At 41.9% G+C, this 17,594-nt stretch overlaps 1 protein-coding gene across 3 annotated transcripts; it reads right to left on the bottom strand.

The window, feature by feature from the left end:
- Nucleotides 1–9,055: 9,055 nt before the first annotated feature.
- On the bottom strand, nt 9,056–17,436 carry LOC4345188 (homeobox-leucine zipper protein ROC6-like). Of its 3 annotated transcripts, none has more exons than XM_015795429.3 (9): nt 17,137–17,436; nt 13,156–13,393; nt 12,940–13,057; nt 12,197–12,865; nt 12,014–12,115; nt 11,675–11,923; nt 10,847–11,018; nt 10,328–10,728; nt 9,056–9,685 (listed from the first exon to the last, which is right to left on the bottom strand). In XM_015795429.3, exons 2-9 carry the CDS (start codon nt 13,386–13,388, stop codon nt 9,269–9,271), a joined length of 2,361 nt encoding a protein of 786 aa, XP_015650915.1. In that variant the 5' UTR covers nt 13,389–13,393; nt 17,137–17,436; the 3' UTR covers nt 9,056–9,268. The 3 variants fall into 3 exon arrangements, with proteins under 3 accessions (XP_015650915.1, XP_015650917.1, XP_015650916.1); XM_015795431.3 differs by having other exon boundaries at nt 10,328–10,722; XM_015795430.3 differs by lacking the exon at nt 17,137–17,436 and adding an exon at nt 15,603–15,714.
- Between the last annotated feature and the right edge of the window lie 158 nt (nt 17,437–17,594).

Genomic DNA, 17,594 nt, shown 5'->3' with positions numbered 1-17,594 from the left:
TATGTTGACCAACCGATCGCATGTATAAAAGGATATGAATAAATGATGAGTATTAATCAACACCACAAGTGTCATATACTCAAATATATGTTCAAATGTAAAGATCCCAATTAAATGAAGGTGAATAACTTGGATCGATTACATGCATAACTAAAGTATAGGATTTGCTCCCCCTAAATGTATGAATACAAAATATTTGTGTGAAGCAAAAGTATGCATAATAAGATATTAAACATTGAGAGCTTATCCTATACAAGAATAGAAGGCATTTATCAAATATAGACAATAAAATAAAAACATACCTTCATCATCTCCATGTTCTCAATGTAAAGAGACTAAACAAGATATGGCTCAAACAAAACATTAGTCTCACATGCTTATGTAATCACATGAAAATATTATATATGAATATATCAATATGTGCATGGATAGAAAGAGTGATACATATAGCTTGATCTCCATGCATTTCATCCTTGTGATTTAGGTACACCATCAATGAACGTTTCTCTCTCAACTCATATGAAGTCCAGAAATCACCTTTCACATATTCCACTTTCATATCCATATGAGACTAGTAGACAAAGAAATGCTTATAACAATATTAGTCTCATGTAATTGGATTTGCCATTAATCATCAAAACCAAATTAATGGCACTTGAACTTTCAGTATGCAATTTAATGTGTAAGATATGGACTTATAGTATAAGATTTAATTTTTTCTAAAAATGCCGCATCACAGTAGATAGGTAGTTAACCGAACAACCATAAAAAAACAGAGACAATCCATTGTGTCACTGATTTTGTCCCTGCTCTGCAATATGTCATTGGGTTTGTCAAGTTCTAATATGGCATCGCATTTTGCTTAACTTCTATAATATAACATCGTCGTCTAGTTAGCCTCCGTTAGCATTGTACAATTTTATAATACAGATTGTAAAACTTAAAGAGTTTGAGATGGACAACTTCTCTGCCTAATTTATAATATGATATTTTAGAATTTTTAGCCAAATTTTGAAAATTTTTGTCCTAGGGATATTTCAATCATTAGGACAAAATTATACAGTACTAACGGGATCTAAATGGACAGCGATAGTGTCACGCCCAGAAATTTAGCCCAAATTTCTAGACTATTTTGTGTATTAAATCCCTGTCCAGGACCAGCCAGGGTACACAAAACGACAAGTAATAAACAAATCCAAACGTAAATAAAGCGTACATACTTACAGAAGAGGCACCTAGTCCTTACACCGAAAAGAAAATAGCAGCAGCGGAAAAAGGCGATCCTAGCAGGGCTTCAGCTCCACTCCATAGGCAAAACTCAACTGGGGTCTGAGCCTTGGTCTTCTAACTTCGTCTTCAGCTCAGAAGCACTACACTTATGAAAAGGGGGAAATAGCAAGGCTGAGTACAACCATCGTACTCAGCAAGCCACACCAACGATGCAGACATGCAAGGGGACACAAAGGGAGGTTTGTGGCTATTTGCATAAAGGCGGTTGTAAAACATTTATTGCGCAAAACAGTAAAACAGTTAAGTAATTAAGGTAATATTAAATCTCCACTGATCAACGCTACACCACGTTGAACAGGCCCAACCAACCCTCCTGAACTACAGTACATTGGGTCAATTTATTAAGTGTGAGACTAATCACGGTGAATCCGGTCGATCGCCCATAACCGCGGGCACGGCTATTCGAATAGTTTTACTCTGGCCAGAGGTGCACAACTATACCCACAAAACACAATCCACCGGCATGTCACCGTGCCTGCGCAGACACGTCACCATGTCGAGTGATTGTGACAAGACCCTCCGCATAACCCTCCCCTAACCATCCACACCACGCTAAGGTTTCACCCCCACCCCCTACCCCGGAGGTGGGCAGTCCCCTCGTGCGCCACGGTGAATCCGTCAGCTGGACAACCGGATACCCCGGCCGACCCAACTCCATCACGCCCACCCTCGCCACCGGTGCCTAGGAAAGGGTCGAGCTATACTTCAAATCAAGTAGTTACCCACTCCCGCTTGTGGCAAGCGCGGTAAGTCTTCCAGGGTTTCCCGTGAACCGGTCCTTAAATGCCATGGGTGCGACTCGCAAAACCACGCACCCACAGCCCACCATTCAGTCGTATTTTAGTTGGATAGTTACGACCAATGAAACATGGTCGGGTGTCTCGAGCACGCAGCTCGTCAAGATACTAGAAGGTCTAATACTGCAATTATCCCATCAACTGAGCTAGTGATGATTAAGCATGGCTAAGCAAATAATTCTAGCTAGGTCACATAAGTAACACGATCTAGTCGATTTATCACCCAAGGTTGACAAAGGACAGATATAGTAAACATGGTACAAGCGAGCAGATAGGAAAACCCTGATCCCATGTAATTAACAAAATATGCATATTTATTTGCAAACGGTAAAACATTTGTAAATTGGGATCAACATGCTCAAGGGGAATGTGTGACTTGCTTTGCTTCTTCAAACAATCTTCTGAACTCTTTTCCTCGCGACCGCGGGCTTCCGAAACGACGGATTCTACACGCGAGGGCGGCGACGGTGAGACGGCACCAGGGAAGCAACCGGCGGCGGCACGGGAGACGGTGGAACGACGTCACCGGCGGCGGGTGGCGCTCAGGAAGAGGCGGACGGGCTCGTCCTCGATCTTGGGCGGAGGAAGCGGAGTTCCGGCGACCTTTGGCGAATGTAGAGGGGCGGCCGGGCTGCGCACGATGGCTGCGGTGCTGAGGAAGGCGACAGCGCAGCACGGGGTGGATAAGGACGGCGGCGAGAGGCGGCTGGAGGTGGCTGCTATGGTGGTGGTTCGGGTGGTGTGGTGGCGGCGGGGTTTCGGTGGCAGATTAGGGGAGTGGAGCGGCGGACGACGTGCGGGGCAGTGTGGTGAACCCAGAGGTGGCACCGGCGCCATGCGACAGCGGCGCGTGGCTGGAGGCGATGGAGGAGGTGGCGACTCGGGTTAGAGGTGGCGGCGGGGTTTCGGCGGCGGTTTGAGGAGGAGAGGTGGAGGCCGGGGTGCGGCATGGAGCGGCGAAGCCGGTGGTGGCGACAGCACAGCGCGGCGACGGCAAGAGTGGCGGCTAGAGGCGGCCGGAGCTCGCCGAAGAGCTGCGGAGATGGGGGCGGCGTGGAGAGAGCGGGGGAAGGCGCGATGAGCCTGGGTGAGGAGGGGAAACGAGAAAGGATGGCACGTGGATGGTTTTTATAGGGCTCGGGGCGACGGGGCGGCCCGGGAGAGGTGGCAACCGGCGGCGGAGTGGGACACCGACGTTGGGGAGGAAGTAGGGTTAACCGGCGCCGATTTTTGCGGGACGAGTGGGGATTTGGTGGAGGAGGTGGAGGGGATCCATGTCCACACGTTTTGGATGAGAGGCGCGGGCGGGACGAGGCGTATTTGGCGGCGGAGTGGGCGGCCATGGCGGCGGTTGCCGGCCAGGCTTGAGGTCGGGGATGACAGGTGGAGCCCACGGGTCCCACCTATCGGCCAAAGGGGAGAGGGAGGCCGGCTGGGGAGGCAAAGTGGACTTCGGGGAAGGGGAGGAGAGGGCCGAGCGGCTGAGGGAGAGGAAGGGACGGCCGGCCTGGGAGAGAGAGGGGGCGGCCGGGCCGGGAAGGGGAAGGGGAGGCTTGGGCCGAGCCCAAGAGGGTGGGAAGGGGATTTTATTTGTTTTCTTTTCATTTTAATTGGTTAAATGAACTTTGTGATTTTAAAATTACTTCTTGAGCTCCAAAAATTCGCGAAAAAATCCGGAGAGTATTTTAGGGCACGGAGAATATTACAAAATATTTCCGGCCAATGATTTTTAAAGGAAATTTTTAATTCCCTCAATAATTTCACTTGATTAAATTGCTTTAACTTTTATTTAATTTCTAGAAAATGCATTATTAATTGATTTTTAATCCTGAACGAAAATCGGGGCGTTACAGATAGTATATTATAGAATTTAAGAAAAATACAATGACATACTGTAGAACTTAACAAAACTCAGTGGCATATTATAGAACAAGGACAAAGTCAGCGGCACAGGATGGATTCTCTCTAAAAAATAATCTAGTTAAATTGTTTCTTTTTTATTGAAACCAAAACATCTTTTACCTAAATACGTTCAGAGAACTTCGAAAGAAGTAAGAAAAAGAGGAGGTTAGTCACTAGCCCAAACACATGAGGGTGGTTGCTCACATCCATGGTATGATATATACACACATTAATCGATAATATACTAATAGTATTAAAATTGTTCATTGTAGTAAATGGTGTGAAACTAAAAACTTTAACCTTATATTCTTCTGTTGTTCCATCTTCTTCTTGTTTTCTCATTCTTATTTATTTTTTATTATAATATTGCTACAGCCAACACTATTACTTGCATATGAATACTAAGCAAGCTAGCTCATGTGTGTGTGCTCCGTAATATATATTATCTATGTTTTTACATGAGGAAATTTAATGATATTGTATTTATAAAAGGTACATGACTAGGTTTTTTAAGAGAAATATATTTTTGCTAAATATAATCTAGAATGCTATAAAGGTTATTAATATTAAACGATATAGTCATATAATTTTTTTTGGATGAACTAGTGATCAACACTTGTAATGAATCCAATGATCATAATGCACTATATATATTGTTCAAGTGAGTTGTGAAATTCACTATTTACCAGTTACATGCCTATGCATTACAATGACATCTACATATAAAAATAAGATTTAGTTTATTTCTAGTCTGGTTCTTTATGATGTATCGGATCTTTTACATTTCTTTAGAAATAATATTATATAATAATTAGATAATTTATTATTTTTGTTTGATGAATTTTTTTTCTAAAAATCATAGAAAATATAATAAATTATTGGGTATTTAATTTTATATGAGAATATTATTTGCAGCCCAATTTTACTGAATACATATGAGGCGTGTCTCTGTGACGTGTGGACCCGGAAGATTCAAATATCACACGATGTCCAAATATAATCAATATTGGACTTGTTTTGTTGTATATTTCAAACAGAAAATAATGGTTCAAATAGAATTTAAATTTAATGCACAATTGAAGAGATATGCGCTTGAAAAGAGAAGAGATTAACTAGTACTAGCTAGCATGCAGTATGTTGTTTTTGTTTGTCGCTAAAGTTAAGCACATGGTTATTATCTGTAACTAGGAGATAAACATCGGCAAACGCGTGTGATGCATGGGACCCACCTGTCATAAGCATCATTAATCCCATGATCATCTAATCAGCAATGCACATGACTTTCTTTATCTGCAGCAGGTCGGTAGATTAACACATTCGCTGTGATTAGGCGAGGCCGCCGTCGCCTCTGCCTCTATATAAAAGGCGCAGACCCCATCTCGAGCCGGAGACGTGGAAGACGCCACAGGAGGCACCCAACTATTATTTTCATTCGTCTCATCTCTCTGATTGTTGGTGGATTAGGAAAATCAAAAGATCGAAGCCTGCCGGTGATAGCAGAACCTGCGCCATTGCGGATAAAATTAAACACCACAGCCGGCGTCCTTTGTCAAGTTGGTTTATTTATCCACAACATGCCACCGTTCAGGATATTTGCGCTGGACGGTGGGTACATTGAATAAATATTAATCTTTTAGATTAAACACGATGTTCGGCCCTCATTGGCGATTGGACATCTACGTGTTCTTAATCTGTCACCATGATTAAAGTCAGATCGATGAGAGCCGAAACACGGCTATGATCAGACTGCATTTATATAATCAATGGTATTAGGCTGGTCTGGCCCTCATTGGCGATCGGATCATCTAAGTGCCATTTGATATTTTCTATGATTAAAATTAGGCGTCTAGCCCTCATTAGAGATCGGATCGTCTATCAATTACTATGATACCAATAACAATGGTACTAGATATGTCCGGCCCTCATACGATCGGACTATCTAAGCGTTGTTTTCATAATTAAAATATATTTTGACCCATGCATATGCACGGGAGCTGTTCTTGACTCATGCATACACCAACTACGAAGGCGTTGCGTCCAAGGCTGGACGACATGTTGGCTAAAAGCTAACAACGCTCTAGCCATTCACTCATTCCATCTGTCTATGACCGACGAGGCTAGACGAAACTATAGAGCCAACAAGGCTAGGTCACTATACTATTAACACGTCTAAAATGGATGGGAATCGGAGACACCGTTGCTAAGCACCAACGAGGCAAAAGCACCCACAAAATCTATGTTTGATGAAGGCAGGGTTCATGACTGGGCACCGATGAGGCAAAGGTCACCCCGCTTCACCAAATTCCCTCTTCACGCCGACGTGATGGTAGTGTACCGTGACCAGGTTTTGGCGAAACAAAGCCACCCGTTCCACATTCACTATATTCACCATTAAATTTGCACCAACCTCAACCCTCGGTGAGCAAATAATTCTGAAGACGACGATCACAAGCACAGCTTAATCGGAGGTGTTCCATAGGCTCGTTCTATGGATGAAATTAACCGGTAGCCTCATTACTAGGCGCTGGGAATCAACGGACTACAAGCAATCTCCAGTCAGCATACCTTTTTATTAAGCATTCCTCACGAAGGCAAAAGGCGAATTCCTACGGGAGCCCCCATGTATCTATAAACATTCATGTTAATGAATCATGATTAATAAAATATAAGGTTTCCCTATTTTCCATGTGTTTGTTGTTTTGTTTTCATCAAACAGTTTTATAAATAAATTAGTTTATCGTACCCCCATTTATAAAATCCTACGTCCACCACTTATTCAAACTAAAAAAAATACTCCAATTCTCGCAGATACTTTAATTCATAACAATTAACAACACACAACAAATATGAATTGACACCAGGTAAACCGATTAAAAACTTCTCTCTCTTTTCCCTTTTGTTTCTTCTTTTTCTATCCCAAGGGGATTCAATTTGGGATACATTTCCAATATGCTCAAGTGCGGCTGATGAACTGCCGCGGAAACGAGGGGAGAATGAGGAGTACCTTGAGTACCTTGAGCTCGATTGCAGCAGAGATGGAGGTAGGTGGCACTACTTGCAGGAGAAGTCAGCCTCCATGTCGCCTCCTCCCACAGACCTACGCGCCCCGTGGAGGCCCCCGCCGCACTGGAGAGGAGGTTGTGCCCGTGGGAAGGCAATCTCGCCCGGAGGCGGTAGATAGGAAATGGATAGAGAGAGAGAGAGAGGAGAAATGGATGGAGGATCGGAGGACGGAGAGCCTAGTAGCTCTAGCAAAAAAAAAAAAAAGACCCGAAAAACCAGAGAAAAGCCAGGCGGTTTTTATGGTTGTCGATTTTTACCTAAGAGCAAGTTCAATAGCATGCTTACCTGGAGTTGAGAAAAAAAATAGTGAGTGCTACCTTTCATACAGGAGCTAGCTAGCTATATACTTCCTCCGTTTCACAATGTAAGACTTTCTAGCGTTGCTCACATTCATTTAGATGTTAATGAATCTAGACATGTGTATATGTTTAGATTCATTAACATCTATATGTATGTGGGTAATGCTAGAAAGTCTTACATTGTGAAACGGAGGGAGTACGTTCTTCTAAGCAAATGCATTATTTATATATAGAGAGAAAATAGAGATAACCACAGAACAAAGATAATAGTGAACTATAAACCAACTATAAAAACTTATGTGGATAAAAGAGAAAACAAAAAAAAAGGTGTTAGACTGTTAGCTCTCATGCAAAAGCTAGCTTTACATATGTTCCAAGACCAATACATTATTCCTTTAAATCGTAGGAATGGAAAAAAATAAAAACTTAAAGGAATGACCGGTTGATTAGACCGTAGGAAAAAACACAGGAATTTGAGAAGAAATAAAGACTCAAAGATAACTTTCCATGAGGTTCTACCTCATGTTTAATTTCCTCGAAAACTTGTATGTAATGAGTTATTCTGTAGAAATTTCATAGTATTCAATATGATTCATTCCTTTAATTTAAAGGGGTATATAGGAAAAAAAATCCTACAAGAATAAAATCCTTCAAAATTCCTATGGTTCCTTTGAATCAATATTGATTTTAACATTGAGTAACATATCTACTATTAAACTTGCTTTTATAGCTAATCTATTATATATGTTAACTTTTAGATTAACTTATAGCTATTAGTTAGCTCTACTATTAAACTTGTTCTAAGAGGACATGAAATTGGGCTTATACGATTGCACAATTAGTTTTTTAGATAATAAATTTTATTAACATTTGTTTCATGAAGTTATAATCAATAATTGTAAAGATTATAGGTTGAATAACTGTAAATTAAAAAATCATAGTTTAATTGAAAACAAGACTACTAATTTAATTGCTCTATTAGTTCATATTAATTGTCTGCTATTTAATCGAAGGTGGTTATGGACCGTCCGCTATACATGTTTTTGTCGATGCAAAAGTTACTCAAAGGTCTACAACAACAACACTTATATAATTGAAGTTAATGATAGCGAAAATCACTATGATTTAGGCTATATTCCGGTTCCAAAAGTTAGGAGTGAAAAATAGGCTTTAAATTTGAGGAGTAAGATGGACTTTATCTTTTTTTTTTCTATGCCTCAAAGGAACAGCAAGAATTGGGAGGCCAAAAGTCCAAAGAAACTTCACGTATACAATAATAATAGAACAAGATAGCAACTCTCTATCTGGAAGATATATGTGCCATAAATAAGTTTCTAAACAGACATTAACCACATACATACCACAGCCTAACCGAAAACTCTGCAGAAACAATATGGGATCTGACTACAAAAAATTGATCGATTGAAAAATTATTTTCGTTCATTTGTCAACTAGATAGCCCCAGCAATTGTGGTGGGATGACGATTGCTTCCATATAGATACAATTCTCATATTTTCAAATTGCGTTGCCGCTCGTCTCAGTCTGACTACTGAACATAACAAGAAACACCAATAGATCAATCAATCATCATCAAACAACCTGGACGTAAACTTACCATTTTCATTGTACCATTGCAGAAACTGAAGGCTTCCCTTTGCAAAAAAGTAAAAAAATAAAAATAAAAAGCAGAAACCAGAGAAACATTGATGTCTCAAAGTTCCAATTATTATAAATGTCTGATCAACATTTCAAATCGATAGTCTGAAAATGGTAAACAAGGTAAACAGCATGATCCACGGGTCTATCAGAGATAAAGCCATCCCCTGAACAACAGAAACAACATAGTCTTAAACACTGAAATTTAACTCGATCTGGATTTCACTTTCGCATGCAAATGCTACCCCTGGGGTATTGCGCTATGCCACGGTGAGAGTGTCGAGGACCACCTTGAAAATGTCGGTGGCTTTCTTGAGCGCATCACGGCCTTGATGAATTGATGAGCTGGCAGGTGCTGCGCCACCTTGGCTGCTGAAAAACATCTGGTAAGTGACGGTGACGAATGACCCACCGGTTTCGCTCCTGCTAGCGATAGCGGCACTGGAGGTGCCGGCCTGATCTGCAGTTGCAGCTGGGTGTAGAGGGAATGATTCCAGGCAATCAGGAAGAATGGCACATCCAGAGGATACGAGGAAGACGGTGGCAGGGTTGAGGCCACTGTTCATGATGGAATGCACGGTGTTCACATCTGTCCTGGCGTAAACTATGAGGGAGCCAGAAAGATCAGTTCTTGCCTCTTGCAGGAGCAGAGTGTTGCTTATGTTACCACCCATTTCCTGCATGTGTAAAATAGGGGTTTAGTAAACTAAAGACCACATGCGATGCAGAGTATTAATAAAGTAATTGTTTTGCAGATAAGAGTTAATTCTTTATGAGAACTTATAAAGGAATTCGCTAAATATTAAACCAACTTCCCGAAAAACATCCTACTGGTCAAGACTCAAAAGTGACTTTTCAAGAAAAAACCAGAGGAGGTCTAGATTATCACATTGCTGTCCTACTGATATATCAACAATACATTTTTATGGGCGCTGGCACCTCAACTGGATTTTGGATGAATGCAGCACCTACGCGTGACATAAATTATTAATCCTTTGGTCACAGGAACTTGATATTATCTTCTAGATTAAAGTTGAATATTAGTCCTCATCAAAGTGTGTCTGAGCAAACTATAATATCCTTATATAAGCATACTTTAATGACTTTTAATGTGATCAATGATTCACTGAACAAGAATTATCAAAGATGAAAAAAGTTTTGGCAGCAACATATTCCTTGGTGAAAGGCACTCGAGACTGTATTACTGTAGGATATAGGGAGTAACAATCAATGGAAGTTTCTTTCTAGCTAAAACTGCACTGTACTGGAAGTATGCAACTTAATAGTTACAGGGAAACAATAACTAGTAAGGAGCTTACTCTGGGGCTGATCAGGGAGATAGCATGCCCTTCATGCAGCCCGTTCACCATGCGATAGAACTCTGGCACGGTCTCACCATTCAGGGGGGCACCATACGGCAAGGCATTGCCCTGATGCAGCTGCTCACCGAGGAGGCAGCGCCATTCACCATGGCACTGCTCATCACGCAGGTGGTCATACACGTGCCTCGGGTTCACGCCGGGGAGCCATATGGTTGTGGTGGCGCTCAGCAGCAGTCCGGCAGGTTCACCTGTTGCACCACCAACTATCTGATGCGCGAAGTGAGTATCATCACCATCTTGCAGCGTGGCCTTAGACATCGACGCAAATAGGCCTGTGAAGCTGCTCGTCATCTGCTTCACCAGGTACAGGACTTTTCTTCGCATCACCACTTCTGTCACTATCGAAAATTTTATATAAAAAACATGATGTGGCATAGTGTTAACTGACTGTTAATATCAATATGTGCAGATTAGTTAATTCTTTTGCATATATAATAGCACCAGTCGGTCACTCACTTGTGCTGTCAGGACAAAAGATGTATTTGTGCAGGCCGGAAAGGAACTGGCTGTGTCTCTGGAGTGATGCTACCCAGCGGCACGCACCAAGGGCTTTTGCAGAGCGGAGAAGTGAATGATAAAGCACTGGCACTGCTCTCTCATCATAAGCTGCATGCACCATCCAGGTCACCTGCCCACGAAAAATGATGCTAAAAAGGTTAGCTGATTCTGTTGTTTGAAATATGAGTTCAATGCACTTCCCGTCAAGAATAATAATAAAATAAAAAAATGAATGTACTTTAGTTTAGAGATTTTTTGACATGATAGTGTGTTCGTACAATGTTCAACAAGGGCCAGAGACCGATAGTAGTGACTTCATTCTACAAGAACAAGACCATATCTAGTAAGGCACCCCTAAAACAGGAAACTACAGCCATCTTTGTCAGTATATCTACAGTGTTGTTTTTAAGTGATGCTTGAATGTAGTTTTGTTCTGTTTTCTACTGAAAACTTGTTGGTTAGTGTGCCTGTTTCCTCTTCCTTTTGCAATGCAATGGTATGGCTAGCACAAATGCAGGTGGGTATATTAGTCATTTTATTACATGCTTTACATGCTGGGATAATAGAGTGGGTTCTCTGACAAACGTTAGTATCTATACTAGTGTTCAAAACTACTGCTACATTTTGTCATGTTATGTGACTGATTCTCATTTCATATGTTCCTGAGAATTAAACATCCTCAATAGTTGTCAAACACAAATTTCTATACATCACATCAGTGACTGAGGAAACCAACAATAATTAACACCTTGTACCAGTGATTGAGTCAATGAGGAAGCAAAGCACCTTGGAATAGCCATTCTCCATTTCTTCAATAACACAGCCTGATGGCAACAGCCTGACTTCCATGCGTCTGGCAGCTGTACTGCTGGTCTGCACACTGGACTGAGCTGTTTTACTCTCTCCAGGAAGGATGGTATCAATAGACACATCAACCACACACCACAGTCCACTTCCAAACTGCACACTCTGCCTCAAGAATGTCACATCGCAAACTGGGACTTCAGGTGACATTACCTGGAGCTCTGCACGCATCTGCAAATTTTTCTGCACATCAATCCACCACATGCAAGCAGTCGAGTATATGGATAACCACATCAGAAGAGATTATGATATGTAACCCACCAATTGAAGCAACCCGTCGTGCAAGTTAGAGGGCCCAGTAGAGATGATCTTGGTGGTGTTTGCACTTGCCACGATGCCTGGAAACAACTCTCTCCAGCGGTTCTGCATAAAGAACATGTTTAAGATATGCAGGCAAACCATGATACTAATTAAATATGCAGCACATAGTAGTTGCATACATACAGCATCCAAAAGGCTTTTGACGAGGTCAACACAGCTACCATTGACAATGGCAGTGTCCCTGGTGACGACCACTTTGAAGTCAACAGGTTTTTGTCCAATCGTCCTGGATTTTGCAAGGTATTCCTGGTAGTTAAGTGATTCGACTCCCAGAATATCCATGTGTGGGAGCCAGAGAGGCCCATTCTCCTTTTTTTTGACAAGAAGAGACTCATTCTCCTTCATTAGACTAAAGAACTCTTCCATTGCACGGTTCGCCAGATCAAGAAGTACGTTTTTTTCCGTATAGCCATCATTTGCATTGGCAGATAGATTGTGCAAGATGGGAAAATTGGCACCAGAGACGGCTGGAGCAGGCTGCAAAACTGATGATGGCATGGCAGATACGGGCATGAGCACAGCATTGCTACTAAGATTGGAGCCTGAAGCTACAAAACCACTTGAGCTGGGGAGCAAGGATGACACTGCCTGAGGAATGAGATTACTTGTAACGCCATGATTACCCTTGTTGAGCATTGGATTCTCCCAATGACGGCAATCTATATGGAACAAAGGGAGGTCACAAGCGCGGCATGTTGAGTTCTTCATCCTATTTCTCAACTCTGCATTCTCCTTCTTTAGCTCCTCATTCTCCTTCTGCAGTAGTTTGCGCTCCTCATTGTTCTTGAATTTCTACATCAAGAAGATAAATGATTTACTCAGGGAGCAATTTATTTTGAAAACAGAGAAGTTTATACACAATATACCTTCATCTTTGTCCTGCAGTTCTGGAACCAATATTTGATTTGGGTCTCAGTCATGTTTAGTTCCTTGGCCAACTTCTTCAAGTCATTTCTATCAGGGTTCGGACATGATTGAAATGCACTGGGACGAAACAGCAAACAAACTAATTATATTAAATCACGTCTCTTATATTTTGAGACAGTACATAACAGGCTGATTTTGCTAACTGCACTGCGTACCGATTAAGCGTTTCTTTTTGTTGCATGGTGAGGAGTTGGTATCTTCTTGGCTTCTTTCTGGTACAAGTGTCCATTCTGTTTTCTCCCTGTGAGAGGCCATTTCTTTTGTCCTGATTGCTACTCCCAAGTAGGACTAGAAGGTTCGCAGTATGGGGCTCCTGCTGCTGATCTTTTTGCAAGATGAACTTAAGCTTGCTCACATAGGAAGCCATAAGTTTAAGCTCGCCGTTCATCACTTCTGAAAATCAAAAACGGATGTTAGAGAAGTATGTCTAATTAATTGCAAGATAAAAATATTAGAGAATTTAGGATGCATAACGGTGGAAATTCTTCTTTTTGTGAGAAAAAAAAACATTTGCATCAGATAGTTGTATGTAAACTTTTGCACAATTAAAAAACAAACACTAGCGATCTTTTCATCAATGATCTATTTCATACAATTAAGCCAATGACTGAATGTAATGGATATGATCACTTAACACCATTGCACCATGACCAGCTAAGTAAATGCAGTGTGCAAGCAGAAATTTTCAGAGTTTAGTATGCTGTAACTTATTCATAAGCACATATAATGCTGTCTTAGATATCACATTGATGATACTACACTACTGACTTATTTATTAAGAAATCATATATAACATAGCTCTTTATGGTTCTCTACACCTCAAAGTCAGGTTTCATAACAGGAGATAGGCCCCCTGAAATCTGCCTAGCTGACCTTATCACTGGGGCTATTTGCGAGATCCTGAACAACAGGATAAAGAGCAAACTTTTGTCCACTGAGGCTCACTCGCATGGTATGAGAGAAGATTCAATTTCTCGACAAAGTCTAGGTCAAACCCTCTGGGCATCTCAGACTGGCATGTGTGATGGCTAGCAACATCATCAACTTCAACGATGGTACCGATTGCCACATAATCCACAGAATGGGTTGGTCATGGAAAACTTTGCTCAGAAGAAGGTCTAGGTGTTCCTCTTTCGGATCCTACCAGATGGTTTTCCAGAATTAAATCCTTAGGTAGACCCACTACAATCCTTCGCCAATTATTCTATATTCCTCCTACCTACCTGCAAGACACAATCGCATCACCTTGTTCTACAAGAGAGATTTAGTGTTTGATGCTGTTTAGGAGTCATCGGCAGTATTTCCACCATCATCATTGGTTTCACAAAAAGTCAGTGTCAATATATTTGGTAGCAGGGGCAGAGCTATGTAGTACTGCACCCCCAATATTTTCGACAGAAGACTAGGTATAGTATATATCCATCTCAAATCGTATTCTCCAATTCCCATCAGGTAATGCACTTGTGCAGTCGGGAAGGATGGACCAATTTATCAATCTCCTAGGGCGAACTCCAATTCCCCTAGTGTTCAACAGTATATGGCCTAGCTAATCCCCTCCCCCCATGCTCTCTTTCTATCTACTCTCTTCATGACTGCATCTATCGACCGATTCAGCATGACTCTGCTGCACGAGACCATGAGGACTTGGTGTCGAGATCAAAGGTCTCACAGGGAACTAACGCAGAGCACCGTAGCCAGCAAGGGGCAACAACCAATAACAGAGCGGATCCCATGGTTTCCCTGACCGCCAGGGTCCGGTAACGGTAAGGGCCCAATAACCCCACCAAGTTCAAAAATATTTAAACAAAAATTATTTTTTTTTGGTATTTTTTTTCCTGTTTTTCACGTTTACCGCGGTTATCCACAGTAACTGGGGTTGTTGCCAGGGTATGGTGACCTCTCTTCCCCCACTTACTAAGATCTTATTCGGTTAATCCCCAAGAGGGAGGGATTGGAGGGGATTGAGGGGGAATAATTCCACACCACAATAGGTGTGGAACAAATCCCCCTCAATCCCATTATGGGAGGGATACAAATCCCCTTCAATCACCTTGTGGGAGGGATTAACTGAACAAGGCATATGGGAAACCCTAGTCATCAGATCATAGATCTTGAGTATTTTAGGTTTGTACCAGTTTTCCTTGTTCTTAGTTCTACATCTATACACCCCCATCCTTAAAATCCTTCCTATGTGGTTCAAAAGGCTATCCATGGAGCAACTAAGGGGGAACAGCGCTGGCGTAGCTCAAGCACGAAGGTATTGACCCTAGTCATCGATGACGTTATATCAGGCCTTGTCATAAGAAACTGCAATGTTTATGTCCCAAATACCCGCTTCAATCGATTTTGCAATTGTGTACAGAGCATATCAAATCGATTTATGAAACTAGATTATTGAACATCAAACAATAAATGGATCTGCTAAACACACAGAAACAAAAAAAAAAAGATCCCAAATGAGTAGCGTGGCGGATAGACCTTTCGTCCAGGGATAACCCCTTTCCCTGAAACAGATCTATCCCATCCCCATCAGTTCCTAAGAACCAAACACCAACTAAAAGTATCATCACAAACCAAATAAGAGATTGAAACAAGAAGGTACCTCTTTACTTCAACAGAGATGGCCAGAGATGAGAAGTGGAAAGGCTTCTATCCCCTTAGTTCCTATTTTTTCTTGAAATTCTAAGACCACTCCATTAGCAGGGAATGCAAGGTCTGGACTCCAGAGAATAGTTTAAATAGGGTGTAAAAGAAACTGTTTTTTCTGCGGAAATACGGGGAAGGAAACACGTGGCAGGATGCGCTCCTTAGGCTTGCATTCTTGCGGGCACTTGTCCATCCATCTGGACGGGCATACGAGGCAGGAGAATGTGAGGTGACTTGCTAGATGCCAGCTGTCATGCCACTTCACTGCCAACTTTAATTAATTTCTAAAATCGAATGGGAACGGAATGGTGATAGGCTAAGCATAAATGTTGTCATGCCATATTGCTTATCATAGTTACTACTTGTTTAGAACATAAAGATAATTGTATTATTTTATATTGGCATTTATAGTTGTATGGGATAAGAAATCTTTGCAAGCATATTATATGCAAAACTAGAACAAAGGAAAGCATAAAAAAAGATAAAAATATTGATGGTAGCCAAAAGTAAATCATTTTCCTGGGTACAGTATATCCCAGAAATAACGCTTTCTCATAAAGCTTTGTTGTAGAGCTTTTGGGGGATGTAGTGTAAACTACTCTTATATTTTTAGTTATAGGTCTACACTCTACACAACACATATTGCAATTATTATAGTTTCTGAAAGGAAGAAAGGGGTTCTTAAGGAAGAAAGGGGTTCTTTTTACAATTTCGAAGGGGTCAGTGTACTAAATAAAAGGTCAGGAGGGTGACAAAGGCAGAAGTGAGTAAGGAGAAAGGCTTTCAAGAACGGACACTCGTCAACTGGGACGGATTTTTGCTTTGGTATACTTAGGTGATATCTGCACTCCAATACTTGTAGTTCCCAATTAAAATCTCACCAAACTGTTGTAAATTTGTTTTCTTCTGCATGACCAAGCCGATGAGGTATTCCTACGCTAGCATATAATTTTTCCCTTGTATAGTTTAACTCACCATATGTAAATTTTCCCTTATATAGTTTCACTCACCATGAAGACTCTTGTCCCACCTCTTTACCTTTGGTTCATCATCTTCTTTCCCATTTGCTAAGAAGTTAGAAACTTCATGCCGAAAAAAAGAAGACAGTGCGCATTTCATAGCCCATACAGCCCTTGTTAAGGAGTCACTGATAACCCGTATATGCCCTGTGTATCTACAAATTTCATCTCCCATGTTTCCAATAGCATGTAGCAGAATTACAAAAGCTCACCATGAGCAAAACATGGACAGCAGCAGTACACCAGTAAAGAACATGCTCCGTGGTATTTTTGTAAAGAAAAAAAAAAGTTCAGAGCTAGCATTGGAGTACAGATTTTAAAAAGTGCATGGTTACAAAATGGAACTGATGATCAAGCAAACCGAACCCTTGGATGCATTAGTTTATCTTTGTTGGATAGCCTCTCACCGATAGTTTAAAGATTACATTTACCAGCAACCCATGGAGAAAAAAAAAAGCCCCAGACTATTACCTCCAATCCATTACCGAGAGAGAGCCCCACATTGCAATTTCGTCACGAGTTCATCCCCAATCGGCAAAACCTAGCGCCAACCTGTTGAGTGGAAGAAGACAAGAAGTGCAAGGCTAGTGAAACGGAAATCATCAGGGTGAGGGCACAAACTGACGAGAGGGATAGCAAGAACAGCGCATGGCCGCGGTGAGCCCCGGTCCCCGCCGCGCCGCCCGAGAGGGGGCAGGGGCTCCGGCGGCGGCGTGCGCCGCCGCGGGCGAAGACAGTGGTGATCCGAGGCGTGGAGCGACGGGCCGGCCCATCCAAGCATGTGCGCCATGGCCATGGGCCCAAAGGCGCGCCACCGGCAAATGGGTGTCACTTGGACACTTGCCACGAGATCGCTAAGAGCATCACCAAACAGTCCTATATTATTCCCAAAAATAAATTTTAGAGGGAGATTACACGGAGTAATTGTC

The sequence above is a fragment of the Oryza sativa genome, chromosome 8 (genome assembly GCF_034140825.1).
Source record: "Oryza sativa Japonica Group chromosome 8, ASM3414082v1".
Classification (NCBI taxonomy): domain Eukaryota; kingdom Viridiplantae; phylum Streptophyta; class Magnoliopsida; order Poales; family Poaceae; genus Oryza; species Oryza sativa.
Note: the sequence above shows the minus strand (reverse complement) of the source record. Positions and strands in the feature narration are given on the sequence as shown.

Excerpts from the sequence above, each read along its gene's own strand:
- LOC4345188 (XM_015795429.3), bottom strand. The coding sequence starts at position 13,388 with ATGAACGGCGAGCTTAAACTTATGGCTTCCTATGTGAGCAAGCTTAAG. Across the intron at positions 13,058-13,155 it reads CAAAAAGAAACGCTTAATCG|TGCATTTCAATCATGTCCGA; the intron begins GTACGCAGTGCA and ends GTTTCGTCCCAG. Across the intron at positions 11,924-12,013 it reads ACGACGGGTTGCTTCAATTG|ATGCGTGCAGAGCTCCAGGT; the intron begins GTGGGTTACATA and ends AAAAATTTGCAG.